Here is a 25,707-nt window from a genome sequence, read left to right on the forward strand (position 1 = left end):
TTGTGGCCAACTGGTCTACATAATGAGTTCTAGGATAGCCAGGGCTACTTAGACCCTGTCTTGGAAAAAAAATAATTAATTTGCTAGTTAGTTAAAAAAAAAACCTGGCAAATCTGATCAAGAAAGAAAGAAACACAAGCTACACAAGCTATAGATGCCAGGAGTCACAGGGGCCATCACTACAGATGCTACAGATAAAAGAGAAGGGGCGGAGACAAAGAGAATGCATACTACCCATAACCATACATCAGGAAGTTTGAACAGTAGAGTGAAACAGAATAATTCCTAGGAAAGAATATAACAAAATTGTCCTAAGGGAACATAAAAACAGTTTAACAATTTATAGCTATTCAAGAAATGACTCCATAGTTTGAAACTTTGTCATTAAGAAAAATAGTGTCTTAGTCCAAGTGTCCAGATGGCTTCATCAAAAAATTCTATCCAACCACTAAAGATGGAAACAATATGAGTTTACAAGAACTTTTCCAAAGAACAGAAAAGGAAGGAATCCATCCAACCACTCATGAGTAAGCATAATCTTCTAATTAAATCTGACAAGGACATTATAAAACTATAAAATATAGGCCAACAAAAACAAGTATAAAAAGCCTACACAAAAAATTACTCAACCAAGCCCAGCAACACTGGGAAAGATAACATATCCTAATCATATGGATTTATTCCAGAAAATATATAATTAAACATTATGCATTTGTCAGTATAACCATAAACATTAACAGAACAAAGGAGAAAACATGATCATCTTAATAGGCACAGACACACATTTGATGAAATTCAATGACTATGATTTTTTTTAAAACAGACCTAATTCATTTATTTTTCTTGTATAAAAACCCTTATGTGGTAGCCACAGCTGGAGGCTGGGTCCTCTGAACAGAGACTCTGGTGTGGGTTTTCAAAAGATAATCACTGAATTCCTGATAAGGAGACTTGGTGAACACAGTTTCTTTCCAGAGGTCGGGGGTCAGGTAGGTAGGTCTTGGAGGTGCCATCAAAGGTGACCTTGGCAAAGTTGCCCAGGGTGGCAGTGCAGCCTCTGACTGAAGTGTAGCAGTCATCTATACGGGCCATCATCAGTAGCTTCTTGGGCACAGGAGCAGAGACAATGCCAGTGCCTCTGGGATGAGATGCACCAGCACAGAGCCACAGCTGCCTGTCACCTTGCATGGAACAGTGTGCAGCTTGCTGATCTTGTTCCTCCAGTAGCCTCTCTGCACAGGGATGGTAGAAAGCTTGGCCAAGATGATGGCCCCTCGGATAGCACCAAGACCAACGTGACCATTGTAGTCCCCAATAGCGACGAATGCCTTGAACCTGGTCCGCTGGCCAGCCCGAGTCTGCTTCTGCACTAGCATGATTTTCAGAACCTCATGCTTTAGGGATGCCCCCAGGAAAAAGTCAATGATCTCAGACTCCTTAATGTACAGGGAGAGCAGGTAGCTCTCCTCCAAGGACTTGATTAACCAGGCAGTCCAGCTTAGTGACAGGGATCCACTCCTTGTCCTCAGCTTTACCTCCACGAGCCCCACTGCCTGGATCACAGCCGCTGCCTTGAGCATGACCGCAGCCCCTAAGACCACTGCCACTATGGTCACCTAATCCTGGGCCCCCGGGTCCTCCCGGCCCTCCCACTGTACCGGCGTCATCGGTCATTTGGTGTTTTCCTGAAAAAGAAGAAGTATTTATGATTTTTTAAAATGGATTCATAGGGGCTGGAGAGATAGCTGGGGAATTAAGAACACTGGCTGTTCTTCCAGAGGACCTGGGTTCAATTCCCAGAAATCACATAGCAGCTCTCAATTGTCTCTAATTCCAGTTCTAGGAAATCTGAAAACTCCTCTGGCCTCTCTAAGCTCCAGGCATGTATGTGGTGCAGAGAGACACACTCAGGCAAAACACTCGTACACATAAAATAAAAATAAATAAGCCATTTAAAAAACATATTAGGCAAATCAGTGATAGACAGGAACTTAAACAGCTGAATGGAGTTACAAAAACCCATAATAAAATTATACTTTCTGGCAAAATAGAAATCTTGTCTACTTTCACTCTGGGAACTCAACAAAGACTGTTATTACCACTTGTCTCTGATTATTGCACAGGAGGTCTTGGCAGGAACCGTAGAGAAAGAGACACATGGTAAGGACTACTCGTGAAGAAGTCAAAACTTCCTGTTCTCTGATAATACAATTGCTTGAGTAAGAATCAGGGCAATCTACAGATCAAAATTAATAAGCAGGCTTAGCAGCCAGGCATGGTAGGCACACCTTTAGTCCCAGCACTGGGGAGGCAAATGCAATCGAATCTCTGAGTTTGAGGTCAACCTGCTCTACAGAACAAGTTCCAGGATGGTTGGGGCTACATGGAAAAATGCTGCCTCAAAAAAGGAGGAGGAGGAGGAGGAGGAGGAGGAGAAGGAGGAGGAGGAGGAGGAAAGAAAAGAAAGGAAAAACCATACAAGAAAAGAAAGTTGAGCAACGTTGCTAGGAAGCCACAAAGTGAAAAACGTACTTGCTTCAATAGGACAACACAAAACAGATTTTTTTTTCTAGTATTGTGGGTCAAACCCAGGACCTTGTATTTGTTAGACACACACTTAAAGATCTTTTTAGAAGGATTTAATTTGCAATTACACCACAAAATATCAGATATGAGCAATAAAAATATAGTCAAAGATAAACTAATCCCTTCACAGGAATCTGCAGTCAAAAGGACATAATGAGAACCTGAACACAGAGATGACATGCATGTCCCTGAGGCGGAAGACTAATAAAAATCTAGAGCCAGTTGTGGCATCACATGACTTTGATCCCAGCACTAAAAAGGGAGAGGCAGGCAGATCTCCATGAGTTCAAGGGCAGCCTGATCTACATAGTGAGTTCCAGGACAATCAAGGCTGCATAATGAGATCCTGTCTAAAAGAAAAAAAAAAAAAATGTGGGCAGGGGTAGGGGGTGGGAGTCACACCTGCTGCGCTGCACTTGACTGATAAACAGACTTTGATCCCTGGGACCCACATAAAGGTGGAGGGGGAGGAACAACTCCGTAGCCGTCTGCTCTGGCAAAGGATGCAAACCTACACACACCCACATGCGATACAGCATAACAGTGATATGTTTTTAGAAAGACTGGTTGGCAATCAGACACATCGCAATCTAATCAAATCCCAGATGTCTAAAGCACGTAGCTAATTCTGAATGTACAAGTGTGGTCGAGGAACTTTTTGTTTTGTTTTGTGTGCTGTATTTAAGTGTACCAGACATGAGTCATGTATGTAAAAGCCAGAAGAAGGCAGCATATTCCCCTGCAACTGAAGTTCCAGGTGATTGTGCTACCCAGTGCGGATGCTAGGAACTAAACCCAGGTTCTCTGTCTGCGAAAGTTCTCTTAAATGCTCAGCCATCTACCCAGCCCCTGGCCAAGACATTGTTTGGAGAAACATAAGGAGAAAGGGTGGATTTTTTTTTTTTTTTTTTTTTTTTANTTTTTTTTTTTTGAGACAGGGTTTCTCTGTGTAGCCCTTGCTGTCCTGGAACTCACTTTGTAGACCAGGCTGGCCTTGAACTCAGAAATCCGCCTGCCTCTGCCTCCCGAGTGCTGGGATTAAAGGCGTGCGCTACCACGCCCGGCAAAAGGGTGGATTTTGTGTACCGAGATTTCTGCCATTTGGGGAGAGGGCATTGCTGTTTGACAGACAAAAATGCCAATGGAAGTTAAGAGAAAGTAGCAATAGACACAGAGCACATACTTGATTCAACAAAATCAGAATGGGAGATCTGATAGCAAAGAGCTATCACCAATAAATTATGCCCAATCCCTCGGGCATTCTTGTGGGGGTAGATTATGACATTTAGCACACTCATCATGCAGACCTTCCAGTTTATGGATAGAGGCTCAGCCAAATCAAGTGCACGTGTGCAATGAGAAATAAACAAGACGGCTCCCAAAGTTTTGTCCATACACCCTTAAATCTAGAGGCCACCCAGTCCCCTCCACTGATATGTTCATGTCGCTGAATCCAATTCAGTGACTCATGAAGGAATCGTCCTTACACTGACAACATGGCGGAACATCAAAAGCATAACACGAGAAAGGCCCCTCACCGTGTCCACATTATCCACAGTAAGATCCCAGGTTACACAGAGGAAAGATAAAACGGGCCAATGAAACTGCTGTATGTAACGAGAGAGGCAGAAACACAGAGCACAGGAGTGTGCACCTGAGCCTGTCTGGATGGGAGCGTTGTTCCCTGCCCATCTAGCCCCTGCTTTCCTGGTAGTAGTTTCTTACCACAGGTCCTCATGGGGACCAAGGCTTAAAGCCTACTGGTGTGAGAGACCACACCAGGTCCTTAGGAATGTCCTCCTTCAGGCTTGCTCCAGGATGAGTGGTTGAGCTGGAGACCTCTGTCCTGTCTGAGTCCTCATTTGCATCACAGCCACACAGGTGTAGGCTGTGCACAGAAGCCAGCTAGCAGTGCACCCTCATACCATGGGCCTATGCTTACTGGAAACCAAAATGAGAGTGCAAGGGGAGTCGGCAAATTATGATAAGGTATCAATGCAAAAATTTTCAGACTAGAAACAAGACAGCAAGGTCGATTTCTGGGTAAACAGATCCAAAGCTGCAGGATCTCCATGACGTGGGACAGTAACAGGGTATTTGGGTAGAGTCCTGGTGAGGATCCACTATTGATGGTGCAGCAGAAGCCAGAGGCCTTGAACCAGACCAATGGCTCATTGCAATGAACGTTTGCAAGTAAAGGTGTACGGACAAAAGGGTGTGCTGTGGGCCACACTGTGACACACTGCAGCTCCCATAAGGAGATTCTTTTTCATTGTATTGGGGGAGGGGAGCGTGGTTGGTTGCCAGGGTGGAGGGTGGATCTGAAGGGATGGGAATATACGTGGAATTGAGGTGCATGATGTGAAATTCACAAAGATTCAGTAAGACTTTTTTTAAAGAGAGAGAAGAAAATAAAGTCAGTAAGGGGCAAGAATGCCTCACATTTAAAAAAAAAAAAAAACAGACAAAACTAGATGCCAGCAATGAGCCTGGAGAAAAGATATGGCAAAGTTCTGAGTGGAGAAGACTGTGACTGTGGAGTTCTTGAATGATTGATAGCAGGTACCAAGGCTTCGTTGGAATTTAGATTCTTGCATGTTTCTAAGAATGACTAACAGTTTTGTTTCAGAATATCAATATTTACCCCACACCAGAGATTATATTCTTTGAATTTTTATTTTAAAAAATAAATATTGGCTTCAAAATGTACACGTGATTTGGCAGCTTGTCAAAATTCCTATCGGAAGAACGTCAGCCAAGCTTTGAAACTCCCAGTCCACCTGTTACCAAATGTAGCCAGCCACACTGAGTGCTGACTGGTGCCATGAACCGAAGGCAGCATTTATGCAGTAGAGAGACAAGACAGGTCAGGGGAATGAGACAAATCCTGATTATGTCTGAATATGACCAACATGGAGCAGGATCTCTGAAGAAAACATCAAGGTACCAGGTACCTGGTAGAGGGGATAGAACAGAAGGCCAAAGGAGGCGACCCTCAGGCAGGGAGAACAGCTCAGGCCAGGGACAGCAGTGGGCAGAGCTCTCTCTGCAGTAGGACAGTCTAGCAGGAAAAAGAAATAGAACAGATAAAGAATGAGTAGGCCAGCCGAAAAAAAGAAGAAGAAGAAGAAATCAGCTGTCAGAAAGCCAGAGTGCATCAAGTCATGGCTTGGACCAGGGACCTGCTGGTACACTCACCACCTTTCCAGAGTTCTGACTTCTGGGATAAGCCTTAGGAGAAACATGCCAAGCCTATGTTAGGCACGCCACATGAGCAGGGAGCAGCAAGGGGAAGCCATTCCCACGATCCATCCCTGGATCCAGAGGCCTCTCCGACATTCAGGTACCATCTGTGCTGCTCATCAGTTGATAATGTGGAGTGCCCATTCTAAGCTTGCCCTGCCCTCCAGCATCATCCTCTCGAGCAGCCTTAGTCAGCATCTACAGTGTGCCAAATCCAGAGAACCGGGACCAATACCATACTGTTCTCTTGCAGTAAAGCTCACTTTAAATGCACACACATGGACAGATGTTCAGTGAGACTGACCAGTGTCTAGCTGATAAGGGCCAAAGTTTTAGGAAAGTAGCTGGTAGTCTAAAGAGAGACAATAGGTCTGAGCTGTCCAAAGTCCCCTCCCCATTCCTCACAGCATTCATGCCCCAGCCCTATGAAGGAGCCATGGTGTTACCCAAGTTAGGAGGCAAGGGCCTGGTGAGCAGATTTGACTGTTGCTGCTAAAGCTGAGTCCACTTCTTCTTTTTTTTTTTTTTTTTCCGAGACAGAGTTTCTCTGTGTAGCCCTGGCTGTCCTGGAACTCACTCTGTAGACCAGGCTGGCCTCGAACTCAGAAATCCGCCTGCCTCTGCCTCCCGAGTGCTGGGCTGAGTCCACTTCTATATTCAAACTTCGCCCAAGTTGGATACTACTTTTTCCCTGAAGTAAACGGTGCATCATCAGAGCCAGAAAGTGTGTAGTGTGGTCACCCCATACGTTTTGGGTTGTCGGCCCCTTCCAGTTAATGTTAGGTCTTTTTTCTTAAACCCAGGGCTCAAAGGCATCCGTGAAGCCACCTGACAAAGTCCCACCTCGGCCACCACCAGACTCTGGAGCCTTGTCTTTGTGGTCATATCTACCTAGGTTCCTCAAGAGAGCATAGAGTCTGAAGAAAGGGAGAGCACAGGCTGAGGTACACCAGTTGTGGGGTGCACAGGCTTAGGGAACACAGATGGGATGAGTGTGAACTAGAGGAAAGCACTAAGCTGCAGGGAGCACTGCCTGTGGAAAGAGCACGGGCTGGGAAGCATAAGCCTGGGCAGCATAGATTTGGAGAGCATGGACTCGGGGGAACAGTCTCAGGACAACATGCGCTACAGAGGAGCACAGACTTGGGAGCATCTTTGTAGGGAGCACAGACTGGGGTGAGAGCATAGCTGGAGGAGCACAAGCTGAGGGCATCACAGCCTACAGAGGAGGATAGACTAAGGGAGCACAGGCTGGAGGGAGTGGATTGAAGAACAGGTTGGGGAGTGTACAGGCTGGGTAGGGGACAGGCTGGGGAGCACAGGATGGGTGAAGGACAGGCTGGGGAGCACAGGCTGGGTGGAGGACAGGCTGGGGAGCACAGGCTTGGTGGAGAACAGGCTGGGAAGCACAGACCAAGGGAGGACAGACTGGGAAGCACAGGCTGGGTGGAGGACAGGCTAGGAGTGTACAGGCTGAGTGGAGCACAGGCTGGGTGGAGAACAGGCTGGGGAGCACAGGCTGGGTGGAGAACAGGCTGGGGAACACAGGCTGGGTGGAGGACAGGCTGGGGAGCATAGGCTGGGTGGAGGACAGGCTGGGGAGCACAGGCTGGGTGGAGGACAGGATGGGGAGCACAGGCTGGGTGGAGGACAGGATGGGGAGCATAAAACAGGGAGAGGACAGGCTGGAAGTGTATACAGGCTTGATGGAGAACAGGCTGAGCACAGACAAGGGGAGGACAGACTGGGGAGCACAAACCAAGGAGAGGACAGGCTGGAGAGCACAGACCAGGGGGAAGACAGGCTGGAAGTGTACAGCTGGGTGGAGGACAGGTTAGGAGAGCACAGACCGGGGCAGCAGATGGAGGAAAAGGTGGCTGGGAAGCATCAACGCTTGAACAAAGGAAGGAGTCAGCTTGGCCCAAAGCAGAGGACTGAGGCACAGGGCTCAGCCATCTATCTAGAGTCCTGAGACAGGTTGCAGCTAAAGCCCCGGAGTCCAAACAGTGTCTGTTGGCCACATCTGCCCCCTTCTGACCCAAAACAGTGTTGGAGGAGTGAGCAGAGCAGAGCAGCACACTTGTGAGATGTCTGTTCTCCAAGTTTCCAGCACCTTCCATCGCCTACCCTGGCTGCAAGCTCATGAATAGCTAATAATTGGAAGCCTTAAGAGCAGACTGTTGAGAATTAGCATCCCTCACTGCATTGTATCCTTGGACTCTGCATGACCAGTTACAAACCCACCCTCCTTCACTCAAGGAGCGCATAGTAGAGTGTCTACTATTATGTCTGATCAGGCTAGGCTCTAGGGATAGGGCCATCAACTCCAGGAGCCAATCTGCCCTGCCGTGTGCTTCAGGATCTGTGGTCCATAGTTCTGCCAGCTAAGGTTGTAGAGACTGTCAGAAACAAAAAGAAGGGGTTCTATGTCTGTCCTTTGCCAAGTTTGGGAGAGCCATCTAGTCCTTTGCTTGGGGTGAGTGAACATCTGATTCTCTGCCCATCACTGGACCCAACCAAGGAAGACTCCAGGAGCTAAAGAACCCAGTACCTGCCCCAGTCCGTGACTGCCACTGGAGGTGACTGCAGCAACCCCGCCCCTGGGTTGGGTGGGGCGGGAACTGCGAAAGTCCTGAGGCCCGGTGTGATCTAGGTGGACTCAGCCCTGGTACCTTCAGCCTAGGTGGGTGCAGACCCCTAGGGCGGCCGCTGCGCAGAGTGGCTCCGCCCCGAACTGTCACGGACAGCGCAGGCAGGCGCAGGGTGCACCCCGGAGGCTGACGTAGTTGAAGACATCTGCGGAGCCCAAAGTCGGCCCCGGCCCGCCAGTGACCACGGCCCTCAGGGAGCCACCCCCGGCCCCGCCCCAGGCGTCCCCGCGCCACCGTTTGGCGACACTGCGGCAGGCAGCGGGCTCGTTGCCATGGCGGCCGGGCGCGCGTAGCTGGCGGTGCCCAGCTCAGCCCGGCAGGCTCAGAGGCAGCAGCCAGCTTGGACGGGAATCTGCCCGGGAAAGGACCCGCCAGAGAGGGGATCTGACCCAAAGGAAACCTGCTGGGGAGGGGATCCCAGACCGGAGCTCTGTCCAGGGCCAGAGTTCCAACCTGCGCGCAGGCCCTGCTGAGAGCCAAGATGCAGGCCATGGACCCAACCTCCCGGGGCTTCTACGAGGAAGATGGCAAGGACTTGGACTTCTACGACTTCGAGCCGCTCCCCACCCTGCCAGAGGATGAGGTGAGTCCGTCCCAGAAGCCCACCTGCTCCAGAAAAGGGGTGGGGAAAAGAAGTGGGTGGAACACAGCTCTCCTGCTGCATAGATTCTGGCCCCTCATAGTAGCAACTGCTAGGGGATCCTGTCCTCAGCCCCACCCGCTACAGAACAGCTGGAATGCTATATGGGACAGCAATAGGACTGTCCCTGTAAAGTTGGCTAGTAGAGGAATGGGCTCTTGGTTTTAATCCTTGAACAGAATTGGGGGGATGGTGAAGATTCTGGCGGGTAGGGACAATAGGGACACACCTGACCTCCACAGCTGGCCAGGTGCTGAAGCAGATGAGCTTAGGAATGGCCAGTGAGACCCCTTCCCAGCACTGAGGGCTCTTCCTGCTCTGAAAAAACCTCCCTCCCCCAAGTCCCCTGAGAACTTCTAGTGCAGAGTGGCTGGAGCTACACAGAGCCCCCTCTTGGTTGGAGAAGTGAGGGACCCCTCCCCTAGGCCCCCAAACGATGGTCATGCACAAACTCCATGTTTTTTAAAAGCATGGCAAGCAGCCCCCCAAAATGCTCCCGGAGGGGGGGTATCTTGACCTCCCTCAAGAATACAGGACCTTTGAGGAGATCCTCCAAACCAGGCTCTGGAGTCCCTGTGAAGAATCCACCATTCTTTCGTCCCTTAAATACCCTGGTGCTAGAGACCCTCCACCTGCCTTTGCAGCTGGCCTGGCCAGCAGATGAGTGAAAGTTAGCCAGAACCCTCCTGAACCATACGCCTGTGTGGACTGCAGCACCAGGCCCTGACAGCTCTTCCCTTCCTTTTCCCTAAAAGAGTGGGCTCTGAAAGCATTTAAAAAAAAAAAAATTGTTCCTGCCTGCCCCACCTCCAGGGCCCTCTGAGTAGTGCTGGGGTTGGTGCTGACCCCCACCCCCACCCCTGAGTGGCCTGGATTTGGTGCAATTTAAGGCTGTGGAGAGGAGAGTCCAGGGAATAAATAAACCTTTGGACATCTCGCTGGCTTTGATGGGAAAGAAAGGATGCCCTCAGCATACGGCCTTCAGAACTGCTGGAGGACAGGACATGTTCTAGGGTATCTGTGGGAGCCTGAGCTCTTGGTTGCCACTAGAAGCAGATCTGAGAACCTCTGTGGCCCTTTGTATCAGCCACTGAGCTTGGAGGGCTCACTCTGAGCCTGGCATTTGAGGCAGTGGGTACCACTACATCAATGGAACCTAAGCCTGCAGGTGGAAGCTGAGCCTTGTACCCAGAGTGCCATCTGTCTACCATGCCCCGATTGCTTCTGTATTAGAAATGGCCTCCGTCCCTCTGGGTTGGAGAGGTTTCACAGTGAGTGAGATAGCCATCCTCTGACTGTGGTGAGTCCTTTGTGTGACATGGAATTCCCCCATTTTAATGGCATTCAGTGGGACGTTCAGGTGAGCCTCTCACCTGAGCAAGGGTGTTATTTTTATTCCTCTAAACAGGAGGTAGGTAGTAATAGGGCTCAGCTGTAGGGCGCTTGTCTAGCTTACACAAGGCTTTGGATTCACAAGGAAACTGAACGACAACAGAAACCGAGTCTCTAAAATATGAGAAGAGTCTTGGGGTCCTGGCCTGGCGCCATGTCTAAGAATTCAGCTGAGGTTAGTTTTTAGGCTTCCTGCAGTCAGTTCAGTCCCCATTAAGGTTTTTAAATTTGTGTTCATCAAGGTCACATGACTCGGTGCCTGGCACAGCCTTCTGTATCTGGCTGCCTTTGAAAGCTGTCCGGAGTAGGGTGGCAAAGAGTTAGGCTGCCACCCATCCTGAATCTCCGAGCTGGTTAATCCCACGGGGTCGTTGCGACCCGGACAATGACAGCTCTTGTACAGGTGATGTAAGGCCAGATCCAGAGTTCATACAGAGCACATAGGACATCAGAATTCTCTCTACTACAACCAAAAAATAAAATCCTACAGAGCCTCCAGGGGCCCCTGAATATCTCTACCTTCTCGTGGCTCAAAGAAACTCCAAATAGCTTGAGAACATGCTGTCTAATCCTTTATAACTGGTAGAGGGCTAAACAGGCTCACTGAAGGCCTTACCATGATGGCCAGAGATGACACTGGACATGATATGTGTGAGCAGGTCCTTCCTCTGTGGTGGGGGTGGGAAACGCCCGTTAGAAAACATCTTGACGTTTTCTTGTAATGAAGAGTCCAGCGCCTGCTCCCATCGATTTCTCCAGGGAAATCAAACCTCATGAACAGGCCATGTGTCTATGAGAAAACCCACTGGACACTTAGAACTCACCATGAATAGTTCAGCCGGTCCCACTAGTTTGCTGAAGCCATGCTGTGTCTCCTGGTCTCTTAGACCAAAACAGCAAGAAGACTCTGGATGCACAGTTGAGATACTCTGACCAAGAATTATGCAAGGTGGACTTCTTGAAGGAGACGGCCTTTCCTGGATTCAACATGGAACATCAGTCTTTCTGGACATGGAAAGTGGAGTCAGGGACAAAACAGTAAGACTGGATCTAGGTAGAGCCATAGTTGCTGGAAAGGCAGGTAGGCACCAAATGACTGTGGCCGAGGGTCCGGCGGTGCTGATTAAGAGGTAGGTGATAAAAATGGACTTCAGGAGTTCAGAGTAGTAATGGTTTGGGAATGAAAATGGCACCATTGGGTGTCAGCAGAGTTCTCACTGTTCCTAAGCCAATGGAAAGCCTCCCATAACCTCCTGGTGCTGGACAGGCATTGGAGACTGAAAATGAACAGGGACCCACGGCAGAGATGTCCCATAAAGAAAGGGGGATTTTCCCATCATGCCCTTAAAGTCCATATAATATGCTTCAAAATGGACTCTGAGCAGAGACAACCTAAAACAAGAATGGAACCCTGAGCCAGCAAGGTGGGCACTTGGGGGCAGACACAGCCCACAGAGCACCTTGCATGCTCTGGCATCCCTGATGAGATTTGGCTGCTCATGAACTGAGGCTGCCAACAAATGCTGCCAGCATCAGTTTGAGTTTGATGTTGGCAGGTCCCGTTATGATAAGCTGAAAAGTTAATTGCTTATAAATGCACTTGAAGTATGCACGGTGACCCCTAGAGTCCCTATAGCCCAGCTCCAAGTCTGTCTAAGGGAGGGGGAGCTCTTTAGCACATATAAGCCTTAAGCAGGGCACTCTGCAGTAACCAGATAAGGGCTTGCCCTCTGAAGCTCAAGGATCAGCTGAAGTGTCTCTCCCTGGAGCATAGCCCCCGATCCCCAGGGTCTCATCCCTCGCAGCCGAGGTCTGGCTGAATTTGTACCAGCGCACTGCAAGCAGAGGGCTGATCTTCCTGTCTGCCGGGAAATTACATAGGTGATCCCCACCCCACACCCTTAAGTACCACCCTGATAAGGATAGTTGAGGGGCAGGCTGGACTGTGAAGGAACTTCTCACCCACCAGGGATCTGAGCCTATATAGGGCAAATGGAGCCACAGACTTGGCTGAAGATCAGACCGTGCTGGCAAGAGCTGTGGGAGACTGCAAGCCTGGAGCTCACAGTGTCTGGGTCTGCATGAGAGAGAGTCTTAGTGTGCTTGGCGTGGGAACTCCATACAGTCCCACATCTATGGGAGTGAGCTTTACTGCTCCTGAGCATCATAGTAGATCATGTCTGTAGTGGCTCCTGGACCTGATACCTTGTGGAACCAACGTTAGACCCTGTGACAGGCTGAACATATTGAACTGGAACTGAGCTGTATGGCAGATAAACTGGGCTACCCCGTCTCCAGGCAGTCTCTTGAAGAAGCCAATGAAGACACACAGGGTGGGCTCCTATTGGAATGGAGGGGGTAGCTGGCAAATGACAGCTGAGTCTCTCCTGGTCCATTATTCTTGTCCCCAATCCATTAGTCAAAGCTTTCCCCCACCCCCGTGCCTCCCCCTCCAGTGGCATAGATTTGGGTAAAAGACAGTCTTTTCTCCTGCCTAGCAAAACTGGAACAGCTGTTGGTCCTAGAAGCAGGTGACTCCAGAGACCAGAATTCGGGTCTCTGGGTCCTTCATTACTCAGCGTGGAGGTACTGGCAGGGGCTGCAGCTATGTAAACTGACTCTGACTTGAGATTGTCATGTGTGGAAGGGCTAATAATCCTGTCTTTAGAGAAGGCTGTGGCTGGAAGCAATGACGCAGGGCCCACAGGTTCATCCCAGAATCATAGAAATAACCCTGGGCTCCTGCTTTTCCAAGTAATATACCCCTACCACAAATTGACACTGGGGGACTGCAAGTCTTCAGCTGCTCTGAGATCTGCCCAGGCTCCCCACTGTCAGGAGCATCTTCCTACCATGCCTAAGTAGGAGGCAGTGATGTAGGCTGCAGGATGGCCAAGCAGCATGTCTGGCAGGGCTGCCTTCTGCTGGCGGCACATCCTGTCATGGCTGTGAGCAAGCAGGCCTGCTGGCCAGCATGAGCAGCAGCAGTGGGGTGCCGGCAGGCCCTGCTGAGGGACTGACAGTGACTCAGACTCAGAGTGAGCTGGCTTCATCTCTCTTACCTGGCACGGCCCGCAGGGTCTACAAGGTTGCATACTACCTCACTTACGTGTCTGTGTAGATTTGCATGAACATGTATGTCCAGGCATGTTGTACACTGTGCAGGCACATCCATTCCTGTGTGGAGGTGTGAAGGGGTGGTGTGCACGTGTGTATGCATTGTATGTGTGTACCTCTTTGGCCAGGACCAGTGGGCATCACTTGGAGCTTGGGTTCTTCTCTAAGGAGTCCTTGGTGATACGAAGAAACAGCAGGCTGGAACCCTGGTTAGAAAAAAAAACAAAAACAAAAACAAAAAACAGCTTAACAAGCCAAGGGGCTTCTGTCTCAGGAGTAGGGGGTCTGGGCTGGCGACCTCACCAAGCCCTACATTGGACTCAAAGAATGAAATGGCCTGAGGAGATGCAGGGTCTAACACCCACACAGAACCTAAAGGCTCAGGCCATCACTTGAGAATCCTGCTTGATTCTTGCCTTTGGCTGGTCGCTTGCTGGGTTGTTTGGTTGGATGGTTTAAGCACTCTGTCTTCTCATCTGCGATCTGTGCTCATGGGGATGCCTTACAATGTCAGCTAAGAGCATTAAGGATTGTCATCTGCCTGTGTCCTGGGGTCACAGCCATGCCAGGAGGAGCCTTCTTCAGCACCCTACTAATCCCAACAAAGGGCATCCACATCCTTTGCCCACACCAGCCCTGAGCCCAGTTCTCAAAGACACTCCCGCCCACACCTGTAAGTGGGTAGTACACAAACACATGGACACAGGAGATGCCAGGGTCCTAACAGCAGCCAGGCAAGAGCCTTGCAGTCTTAGATAGCTGATACAAATGAGACCGAGTGTGTGTGAACACATGTGGGCAGGTTCGGCTGTGCTCATGAGGGTAGGTGTGTAGAACGGTATGCATTATTATATGGAAGTGTTTTGTTTTTTTTTTCTAAGTGTGAGTATGCGTACGTGGAGACATGTGTGAATGTCTGTGCCTGTTCTGAGCAGCACACTGGTGGCTTCACCAAATGCTCCATGGTTGTGACATTCAAGGAACAGCAGGGTAACTCTGTCTAAAAAAGGGCCTGGCCTAAGGCCCTTTTCTGGACTGTGAGTGAAGTGTCTGTTTCACTGGTGCAGTATTCTCTGGATGGGGTACTAGGGCCTTCCTGGGGCAGCCCTCTGTGGGCTCACACCAAGCCTGTCTTGACAGGAAAATGTGTCTCTGGCTGACATCCTCTCCCTGCGGGACCGAGGCCTCAGTGAGCAGGAGGCCTGGGCTGTGTGCCTAGAGTGCAGCCTGTCCATGCGGAGTGTCGCCCACGCAGCCATCTTCCAGACCCTGTGCATCACACCAGACACCTTGGCCTTCAACACCAGTGGAAACGTGTGCTTCATGGAACAGCTCAGTGGTGAGGAAAGGGGAACACGGTAGGGGTGGGGGATACCCCGTGCAGCCCAGAGAAGGTGCCTCGAGGTTGACTGGGAGCACCGAGCAGCTGGGGACACACGGGAGGACACGAGCCCTGGGTTTCCTTGGGAATCTGATGTGATCCTCTGTCCACGGCAGCACAGAGGGAGAAAGGCAGCCCGGATGTTGAGTTTGGGTGACCCCTGTAAACCACAGCATCCTAAGACTGCAATACACTCCCTCAGAGAGCCAGAGAAGTGCCCAGCCATGATTCTGAGCTCTATTCAGGCCTTCCTCATAAGAGGATGCCTGGGTCACTGTCTTCCCTAGGCTGGCACCCCTTGCCTGCAGGAAATGGATGCAGGGGACCTGAAGGGTTAGACTTATCTGGCTAGTTAAGCTGACCACCATTACGGGAAAGGTTGGGTTTCTCAAGTTAGGGGGCCAGGATAAGTTCTTCAAGAATCCAAACAAATTCCTTTTCTCTTTCTGCTTTGGAACTCTTAGGGTTCCAGTGTGGTGCATCATTCATTGCCTGGGATGTTTACCGCCTTCCTTAGAGGCTTTAGTAGAGCAAAGGACAGGGGATCCCAGATATCAGTCCTCCTTCTGTCCCAGGAAGCTCCCAGGGTCTAAGCTGTGGTGGGTGGGGTTATTCTTTGCCAAAGGGCAAGATCAGAACACCTTCTCTTTTATTCTCCAAGATGACCCCGAGGGTGCCTTTGTACCCCCAGAGTTTGACCTGACAGGAAACACCTTTGAGGTAAGTACCAGCAAGTGGTGACTCCCCAGGCCTTGCCCTCTTCCTCTATGGGGTTACCTTTGTTACCATAGTCTCATGGTCTTAGTGTAATAGGCTGTCCCCAGAAGGGGGTGGGGCAAAAGCTGTCCTCAGTGGGGGCTACCTCTGGGGCCCCCTCCTTCATCCTTGGTGGCTACTGGAAGACATGAGGGTGTTTGGAAGCAGTGGCCTTGGACATCTCTGTTAGGGTTGGTGTTGAGTTCACTCACTGCGAAGTCAAATCAGATGGCTTCTCTGCCTCACCAATGTCTTGTGGGAGGAACCAGAAAAGGCTATGCATGGCCACCACCCTTAAGAAACACCTCTGGGGGCCAGAGAGATGGCTCAGTGGTTAAAAGCACTCGCTGCTCTTGGAGAGCACCCAAGCTGGGCTCCCAGCATCCACATAGTGGTCCAAACCATCCTTAACTCCAGTTTCAAGGGATCCCATGCTGGCTGGTGTCCTCTGATTGAAAGAGTTTCTCTGTTTTGTTTGAAATGGGGTCTGACTGCATTGCCCAAGTGTCTTAGTTAGGGTTACTATTGCTATGATGAAGCACCATAACCAAAGCAACATGAGGAGGAAAAGATTTATTTGACTTACACTTCCATATCATGGTCCATCACAGGAGGAAGTCAGGACAGGAAGGAACCTGGAGGCAGGAGCTGATGCAGAGGCCATGGAGGGTGCTTCTTATTGGCTTGTTCTTTATGGCTTCCTCATCCTGTTTCCTTATAGAACCCAGACACACTGTTCCAAGGATGACAGGGCCCTCCCCCATCAATCACTAATTAATAAACTGCCAGCCGGGCGTGGTGGTGCACGCTTTTAATCCCAGCACTCGGGAGGCAGAGGCAGGCGAATTTCTGAGTTCGAGGCCAGCCTGGTCTACAGAGTGAGTTCCAGGACAGCCAGGGATACACAGAGAAACCCTGTCTCTAAAAAAAAAAAAAAAAAAAAAAAAAAAAGAAAAGAAAAAGAAAAAGAAAAAGAAACTACCAACAGCCAGATCTTATAAAAGCATTTTCTTGATTGAGGTTCCCTCTTCTCAGATAACTCCAACTTGTGCCAAGTTCACTGACATTCTCTCTAGTCTTCACATCGAGTCCTTCAGAGAAACTGTTTTCCTTAGTGTCACTAGACTGTGGTTGACAAACCAAAGTTGTATATTTTCAGTTCACAAGGTGATGTTCCAATACACACTGATGCTATAACGACTTCAATATACACTGATGTTGAATGCACCATTTGATTTTATTTCACCCAGCATGAGTTAGAACTTGATCTTCCTCTGTGGCTGGATGGCCATTCCCCAGCTCTGTTTATTGGCTGCCGTCCTGCACACACAACAACCATCCCTTAGGATCCAGGCTAAGACCATCCCACTCTGGTCCATGGTCCCTCGCTCACCTTTAAGCTCAAACCCTATTCTCTTAACTGCTCACTTCCTGGCAAGCTCTGTGACCTGGTGGAGAGCTTGCCTGCAGGGGCACTGACTTGCCAGCCTCTTCCCTGTAGCGGATGTAAAAATCTTACTGAGCTCCATCAAAGCTGTCAGCATGGTGACTAGAACAGCCTACATCATGAATCGGTCTGGGTAGGATTCATGTTATGTTCTTCATCTCCAAGACATCTTTTGCTTATTGACTTTTAGTTCATCATCGTATCCCTCCTCCTCCTCCTCTTCCTCCTCTTCCTTTTTTATCTTCTAGAAACAGGGTTGGCCTCAAACTCAATATGTAGCCAAACATGACCTTGGCCCCTGCCTCCATCTTGCAAGTTTCAGGATTACAAGCACGCACCACCATGTCTGGTTTTTCCGGAGCTGAGGGTCTGTGTATTGTAGGTGAGCACTGTAACTGTCTGCTCTCTGCTCAGCCTATTGTGATCGCTCTTGAAATCCCCTAGGGATAGTTTTAAGCCCTTACTGTTGGAGTCCTGGATATCTTTTATTACATTTACTCCTAAGAACTTATCAGGTCAGGGATGGTGGCACATGCCAGCCTGGTCTACACAGTGAGTTCCAGGATAATCAGAGCTACATAGCAAGCTCCTGTCTCAAAAGGAAAGAAATTGGGTTCTGAGTCCATCTGGAAGTTGATGGTTTGGTTATGCTTTTACTTTCAGCTTTTTGTTTCTTTGGTAACTTTATCCACTTTAATATCAAACCATCTTGCAGAATCTTGCTACTATTTCTAACAACTTAGAGGACCTTTTCATTTTTTTTTTCCTCTTTCATTGATCAAATCATCAATAGCATTTCAAACTGTCTCCTCCAGGGACAAAGCTTATTTCTGTTCCAAACCTCAGTGAGTGTAGCATCTGGTCAGCAGTAGAAGTGCAACCTGCCTTGAAGGACTGCTTACCCTGAGCTCACCATATGGATAGCACTGGCCTTGGCCACAACAGTGCTTTTCTGAGTTTCTCAAGGTTTACCAGGAACACATATTTCATATTATGAAATATTTCTTCTGTCCTCTGGAAATGATCATGCAATTTCCTTCACTAGGATGTTAATGTGTGCATTTTTAATGTTCTACTGTTCCCACCCTGCCCCACTTAGGCAAAGCTGGGCTAACCAAGTGTCATGGCTCTTCTGGGCACTGTTGAATCTGAACTAATGATTACTTATCAGAGGTCTTCTAGGGGTTTTATGGGCAGCTGGTACATTTTACCCTTTGAATGTTTCTAACCAGCACTGGTTTTGAGATTGCTCTGAGCTTGTCTGTTTGCTCTGTGTATACAAGAATGGGATGATCTATGCCTTGAAAGCCTGGGAAGAGTCATTGAAAAGAACATCAGCGTCCTTTGTGAACAATTTCTAACTACCATCAATTTTTAATAGTTATAGAACCATTCTTGTTTGTGCTGCAAAGGTTTTTCTTTCTTTGATTTTTTTAACTACAGCAGATGAAGACAGGCACCTAACGGGCTTCGGGGGATGCCCTTTGCATCTCTGTGATGTCTGCAAATTTCCTGTTTCCATGCGCTGGCCCTTTCTTCTTTGCCTTCTCTTTTCTCCTCCGTCAGTCTAACCAGAGGCTGTTTATCTTATTATTTCTTTTAGAGCAGCCTCTGCATTGTCTGGTCCTTGGGGGCATCTGTGTGCTCTCCGCTATGGCTTCTTATTGCTGATTCTATCTTTTCTTTTGGTAGCTTGTTCCTTATTCTCTCTTTTCTTTTGTTTGCTTTGAGTTCGGCAGCTGATTCTTTTTTCACTTCAGGGGGAAACTTGGCTCATCCATCTTCATCTTCTTAGAGTCGGTATTTCCCGCTGTGAATCTCCCTCCGCACGTGAGCTTTGTCATACCATGTTTTCTTCTGGGTAATCTTGTTTTTTAGTTCAGTACGTGAGTTGTGCAGTTATGTGAATGGGTTGGGTTTTCCTTTTTATGAAGATGTCTACTCAGAAGGCACACGCGTAACCAGTATACAGCCCTGTAACTTTTCAAAGGCTGAGGTCACAGTCATCAGTATCCAAACGGAGCTATCACAATGTGAAGCTGGCACCACCACCCCCAGGGTGGCTGTTCAACCACACGGAACAGAGATGTTGATATCATCCTGTTCTACTGCTCTCCGTGGCTGGACTCAGCAGGGCTGGTGGAGGCTGGCTCCTCTGCCATGGGAGCAGAGTCACTGGAAAGCAGTCATTCCCTACAATTGTTTCCTATTTCTGAACACACTGGGACTTTCTAGTGCATCTTTGTCTTTTTTTTTTTTTTTTCCTTTGACTTTCTGACTCAGTCTGTGGCTGAACCACTGCTCTGCCCCTCCCCCACCCCCTGCATACCTGCTGGATACATCGAGTGCAGGCTTCCTTTGTTCTGTGAACCCTAGTGTTCCTTGATCAGGTGCAGCCTCCTCCATGCAGTTCATCCATGTGCCAAGTTGTTTTATTCGTTGTTTATTTGCCCTTGTAACCATGCAATTCTGCCTCTAGGAACCTGTGACTGGGGCTCTTCCTGTAGAGGGCAGTATGCGCCCACCGTACAAAGCAAGTAGCCACTGAGCACCAAAGGATCCTTTTGCTCCCCTGGGGCTGAGCCTTGTGCAGAGGGGATTTCCTGTAGGTTGACTGCAGTGTGGTATCCAAGGTGGAACAGGATGCTGGGGTGTATGTCAGAGAGGGGCCCCAGGTCCCTGAGCTCCTTCAGTTCCCTGGATGATCCATGACTTTCCTGTGTTCTACACACACAGAGTTGGTTCTTCCTACCTTAGTCTTATTATGGAGAGACTCTGTGTGTACATGGGGAGTGTCCCCACATCCACTCCAGGAAGTATGACTCTAGTATAAGCCATGGTGCCCAGGGTCTTTGTTCTGTCCCAGATTGGCTTTACTCCGGAGGCCATTCCGGGGCGAGCCAGAAGCCGTAAACAATCCAGGTGATATAACATCAACAGGAGCCCAGGAGCCACGTGTGTGTCCTGGAGCCTCACTCTGGCTCAAATATACCTTTTCTGGAACGTTCTAACACCAGCTCATCCACCCTGGACCCTCTGTGCTCCACACACCATCTAGCCACACACACACACACACACACACACACACACACACACACACACACACACCTCCTCTTCTCTTCAGCTTCCAAGACTAACTCCCCCGATACATACCCTAGAATCTCCTGGGCTTGTAGCCAGTCTTCTCAGAACTGAGTATGGGCAATGCCCTTGTCCAAAAATCCCCACAGGCTCACTAGCTTCAAAAAGTTAACAATCCCCCAGCCTCTGTGATGTCCCCTCCTCCACATACACACACAGGTCTTTGTCGTGCCATTGTCACTCTAATGGGCTCCTGTGGTAGCAGCCTTGATGGCTTAGTGCTGTCGCCTATCATTTGCTTGAGACCACGGTCCTCACAGATGACCATGATGATGGAAGACTATGTGTTTGTGAGCACAGTGGAGAGGCAGCAAAGTCCATCAAGGGCTGCAGGCCTCTGCTCGCAGGTAGACTTCGGGCTAGGAACCAAAGGATGAGTTTAAGGAAAACAAGGAGCTGAAGAGGAGCTGTGTGATAAGGATAAGAAGTCTCACACTCACCAGGCAGCAGCCAGCAGGTCTGCGATCCCCTGTCCTCACCCTGATTCCTCTCACAGAAGATAAGGGGACAACAGGGCTGGAAAAGGAGTATTGGTCTGTGACAAGGGGCAGCCAGGATCCCAGCCCTGGCTAAGAATGCAGCAGACAAAGACCTTAAGCCTAGTGCACACAGCAGGGGCTGAATCCAGAACAGGCACACACACACACACACACACACACACACACACACACACACACACACACACACACACACAGAGGACCTAGGCCTAAGAGAACAAAAGACTTCCGACATATGAAAACAGCCCAGCTCAAATGGGTTCCTTTGTATCGATAGTTTCAAGCTAGAAATATAATTTTAAGTGTGCCACTTATAAGAGCAACAAAATCCACAGGAATCCCAGAGATTAAGGCGGTGGATTTTTAAGAAATAGGAAAAAATTCAAGTATTAAGTTAACACAATGAACATACATTGAGACATCCCACTGTGCCCCTTAAATATAGATGGTTATTTGTGAGTTAAAAGTATAAATTTTTAAAAATGCTCTGACTACAAATAGTGATTTCATTTTGTAAACAGATTAAAAGAGGAGCTAGTCCTTGAATAACATTGGCTTCCCCACCCCCACACCCTTCCACACACCTGGTGTCCCAGCCTTGTGCAGAGCCCTCCCTCCCTCTCCTGAGCACAGACAGAACAGTGGCAACTTTTAAACCAAAAGAAAACTCTCCTTTCCTCCTGCTTGCATCCTGTTTGTGAGGAATGCCTACAGCAAAATAGGCAGCTGGGGAGAACAGGATTTCTATGCCTTGGGCAACAGGCCCAGGCAGCACGCTGAATACAGACTCGCTGGTCTGCTTAGCCCTGAGTCTTGGCAGGGGAAAGCAGCCATTTGCAGGGCAGGTACTCACACTCCTTGGTACCGCAGGCTCACATCTACTCCCTGGGGGCCACACTGAAGGCTGCCCTGGAATATGTCCCAGAACCAGAGCTGGAGCCCAAGCTGAGCACAGACCTAGAGGGACTGCTGAGCCAGATGCAGGCAGAAGACCCCAGAGAGCGGCCGGACCTGGAGGTAAGCTCGCAGCTGGACACACATGCTGTGTGAACACAGAAGCACAGGCAGCACAGACCCCGCAACCTCACTGGGGTTCCTTGGCTAGAATCTGGAGGCGCTGCATTCTGTTGAAATAAAGGCCAGTCTTTACTATACGTCTGTAATGAAATGTGTAATGAAAGTTACCAGGGACAAAAGAGAGTCTTTTTCTGCCAGGGTGTACGAGTTTGGGTGTACCAGAAAGTGCATGTGGAAGCAGGAGGCCTGATCTGAGGGTGACGGGTGCTATCCCAGAGCTGTGCAGTTGGAGGGTGGGGGGTGTCTCAGGAGGATAGGTCTCCATCTTGGTGAGCTGCACACCTGAGAGGCACCCTGGCACCTGCAGAGCATCATAGCACTGTGTGAGGAGAAGATGCAGCCTGTGTCCTCATGCCGCCTGTGCCGCAGTCTCTCAGCCATTGGAAGAAGAGTGCTCTCCATTGAGTCCTTCGGAGCATTCCAGGGTAAGCGCCATCACCTCCACATCTATGCCTAAACATAGATACACGCACACATACACATTCATATGTGTACACCGGGACAATGTACATCTATACAGCCAGCCACCCCAGAAGTATGCACATAGTTTGCACATATAGAATCATGCACCCTCACTCATGTTCATATGTCCTTGTACACAATACCACACTCACAGTCACACGCATGTTCAGATCTAACATGTGTATTCCATGCAGACACACTCATATGTTTATACCACTGCATATGTAAATACACAAATGCCTGTTTATACTACCCACTCCAGTGTAAGCATGCATACATCCACATTCAAGTGCACACCACACATACATTCGCACACGTGCATGCTGGGCACACACTGGAATTTTCAGACTCAGGATTAGTGACTCCAGCCAGCCTTGTCTGGTACTCTCACCTCTTTGCATGACGAGCTCTTGCTATGATAAGTCTGGAACTTATCATAGTCTCCAGACTGTGCTTGACCCCTCAACCACCCAGAGCCTCAGAGTGGCTAGAGGGCCCTCCACCCCAGTAGCAGTGTTTGTAATGCTGTAACCATGGTGACTGACAGCAGCACCAGCACCCAGGTGCCAACAGAGGGTAATGTCTGCATGCCGAGCCATAGACAGACTACTGAATAAAACAGGCAGCAGAGTCACTGCAGCATGTATGCAAAACTGCGTGCCACAGTGTTCTGTGCACAAGACCATGCTGCATGCCTTGTGGGTAGAAAACTGTGTACCCTATAACCCTATAACTGCCACCAGATTCCGTTTCTCCCCTTAGGGAGCGGCTTGTGTAATCATAACAGAAAAATAAGGAGCTTTGGGACAGAGTAATTAGACAGGCAAGGGCTGGTCCTCTGGGACACTCAGCCAAGAGGGAGAACTAGAAACCTCCACTCAGAGTCTCTAATTGGCTGAGTTATGTGACAATAGATCCTGGGGGCCTCTGGAGCCTATGCTAAGGGGAGAATGAGAATCTGGAAGTACAGGACAGGTAAAAGCCTGCCTTGTGAGACTTTGGGGGAGGGATCTGTGATGGTGAGTTAGGACAGGCTTAGAGGTGGCTCTCAGGGAGCCACCCTAGCACAGACTCCATTCCAAGCTTCCCTGCTGTAACCATGTCCTACCTTCTGCTCAGAGCTCAGCGAGAACACATGGAGGGGAAGGCCTGCTCCAAGAAATGTGGGGCCCAAGAAGATGCCAGGAGACCTCAGCGCTGACCCAGAGGCACTGTCTCTATCAAAGGGCCTGCTCCAGCCTCCTGCTTCCAGGGATGCTGAGCAGGAGGCTGGGCAGAGGCCCAGAGCCCCATCCCCCAAACCACTGCTGTCAGCCCCCATGAGAAACGGTGAGAACCCGGGACAGGAAGGGCTGGCTAACCTCGTCCTGGATGCCAGGTGCCCCCTGGGCGAGCTGGACAGAGACAACCTCAGGCGAAGCCGGCTGAAAAAGGCTCAGACATTTCCCAGGCTACTGCAGGAAAGCACAGGGACCAGCACCCTCTGCCTGTCACTGAACAGCTCCAGAAACCAGCTGGCCATATCTGAGTTCTTTCCCCCAGACCCCAGGAAGCTCTTCCTGGAAGGGAAAAATGGCCTTTCTGGTTTCAAAACACAGTCCAAAAGCAGACTGTGGCCGGAGCAGGAGCCTGGAGTCCAGTTGGATAAGACACAAGGTGCAGGCCGCAATCCACACAGGAGTCCAGGGGCCTCGGGACAACTGGAGGCTTCATCTCCTAGCCGGGGATCTGTAGAGTACAAACCTTCACCCAGCCCTGTAGACCCTGGAGATTCAGACCATGAAGGCCACATACCTAGGAGTGAAGAGAAGATTCCAAAAGAATCCAGACAACTGGGAAGTGCAGCCACCGAACAGGTATGTGATGAGGGAATGGGTGAAAGGCTGTCTCTCCTTAGCCAGGGTGTATAGACCACAAAGGACCTGCCCTGCCCTTCCTTCACTCCTGGGCAATAATTAACTGGTTTTTTTTGGGGGGGGGACTTCCTCTTTCTAAAAGGAGCTTCAAACTCAAACTGGGGGAGGTGCCAGATGTCACCCCCAGACCTGCAAGCTAACCTCTGGACAGCCTTAGAAAGCACTAACTCGCTCAGCCTCCACCCACCAGTGTATAGGGTCAGAGCCCCACAGTTAATGGCTCCTAGTGGTGCTACTTCAGGTTCCTTGAGCTTCATACTTCACAATGGGATGAAATTCTAGTGCACAGGTCTGCAGGCCAGACACAGACCACAACACTAAGTGTGATCCCTACTCAGTGGGTTCCCCAAAGCTCTGTGCCTCAGCCTGTTTCACAGGGGAAGGACACTTGAGCCAGTGGCCCAGTATACATACATCTGTCTACCAAGACATCAGCCTGCTGATGTCTACCATCAGCCCAGTTTCCCACCAGGCTTTGTTGCCCCAAAGAAGAGAGTGTGAGGCAGACGATTCTGTGGTGTGTGTTGTCATTTGTACACCGATAAGAGCTTGAAGAATTCCCATGGGAAGTGTGGTTACTTAGAGATGTAGGGTCCATGATGCAGACAATCCGTATTGTCTGGGCCAGGGATGCACACATATTCTCAGGCACCATCTCAGGATTTTCTCACAGGTTACAGCCACCTCACAACACCATCTTCTAGACAGATAAACTGATGCGTAGGTAGCTGGGTAACCAAAGGCAAAGAGTTGAGGTCTCTCCTTTGGAACAGAACACAGCAGACCAATGAGCCTAGCTTTCACCTTAACCATCTGATCAGCCTCCCTCAGACCGAGAATGATCAGGACCCTGCAGACCTCAGACTCCCACATAAGAATGACCCAGAGCTGGGAGCCCTCACCTCAGGTTCAAGGCTCATTGTTCCCACCTGAGGATACAGCGGTCCACCAAGAGCTGTGCAGATGAGCCGGAGAGCAAAGAGCCACAGGACTGACCTAACATGTCATATCCACAGGGCCAGTGGATAGCATCTTGGGTGAAGGGATGGCCCTAGAAAGAGTCTGCTAACGTGCACTTCTGTGGTGACCTTGTTTCCAGACCTTCAGGTGGCCTCCACAGGCAGGAACTCTCTCTTCTAGGCTCTGTTAGTTCCTTTCACTTGAAGATGTGTTAAAATACACGTAAACACAACATCTACCACTTAATCATCTCTACGCCTAAGCTCTGACTCCAGCCCACACTGACTCCCCTCCATTCCACTCCACAGCCTCACCGCCTTCTACACATTTTCACCTTTACAGATACAACCTCATGTGTGAAATCAAAAACCTTCTGTTCCGTTGTCTAGCTTGTTTCACTAAGCATAATGCCCTCAAGATTCACCAATAATCAACACGGCA

At 49.5% G+C, this 25,707-nt stretch overlaps 1 protein-coding gene and 1 pseudogene across 1 annotated transcript in view; one reads left to right on the forward strand and one right to left on the reverse strand.

Annotated features, from left to right (window-relative positions):
* Window positions 1-857: 857 nt before the first annotated feature.
* On the reverse strand, window positions 858-1,674 carry LOC110329852 (annotated as a pseudogene).
* Window positions 1,675-8,471: 6,797 nt separating this feature from the next.
* Kndc1 (kinase non-catalytic C-lobe domain containing 1) overlaps window positions 8,472-25,707 on the forward strand; it is a 47,017-nt gene continuing 29,781 nt past the window's right edge. The window contains exons 1-6 of the mRNA XM_021192644.1: window positions 8,472-9,063; window positions 14,770-14,968; window positions 15,672-15,730; window positions 21,722-21,868; window positions 22,236-22,353; window positions 23,510-24,246. Coding sequence (XP_021048303.1) covers window positions 8,962-9,063; window positions 14,770-14,968; window positions 15,672-15,730; window positions 21,722-21,868; window positions 22,236-22,353; window positions 23,510-24,246 — 1,362 coding nt within the window. The 5' untranslated portion in view covers window positions 8,472-8,961. The remainder of the gene's footprint in view (window positions 9,064-14,769; window positions 14,969-15,671; window positions 15,731-21,721; window positions 21,869-22,235; window positions 22,354-23,509; window positions 24,247-25,707) is intronic.

Source organism: Mus pahari, chromosome 1, assembly GCF_900095145.1.
Source record: "Mus pahari chromosome 1, PAHARI_EIJ_v1.1, whole genome shotgun sequence".
In the NCBI taxonomy this organism is placed as follows: domain Eukaryota; kingdom Metazoa; phylum Chordata; class Mammalia; order Rodentia; family Muridae; genus Mus; species Mus pahari.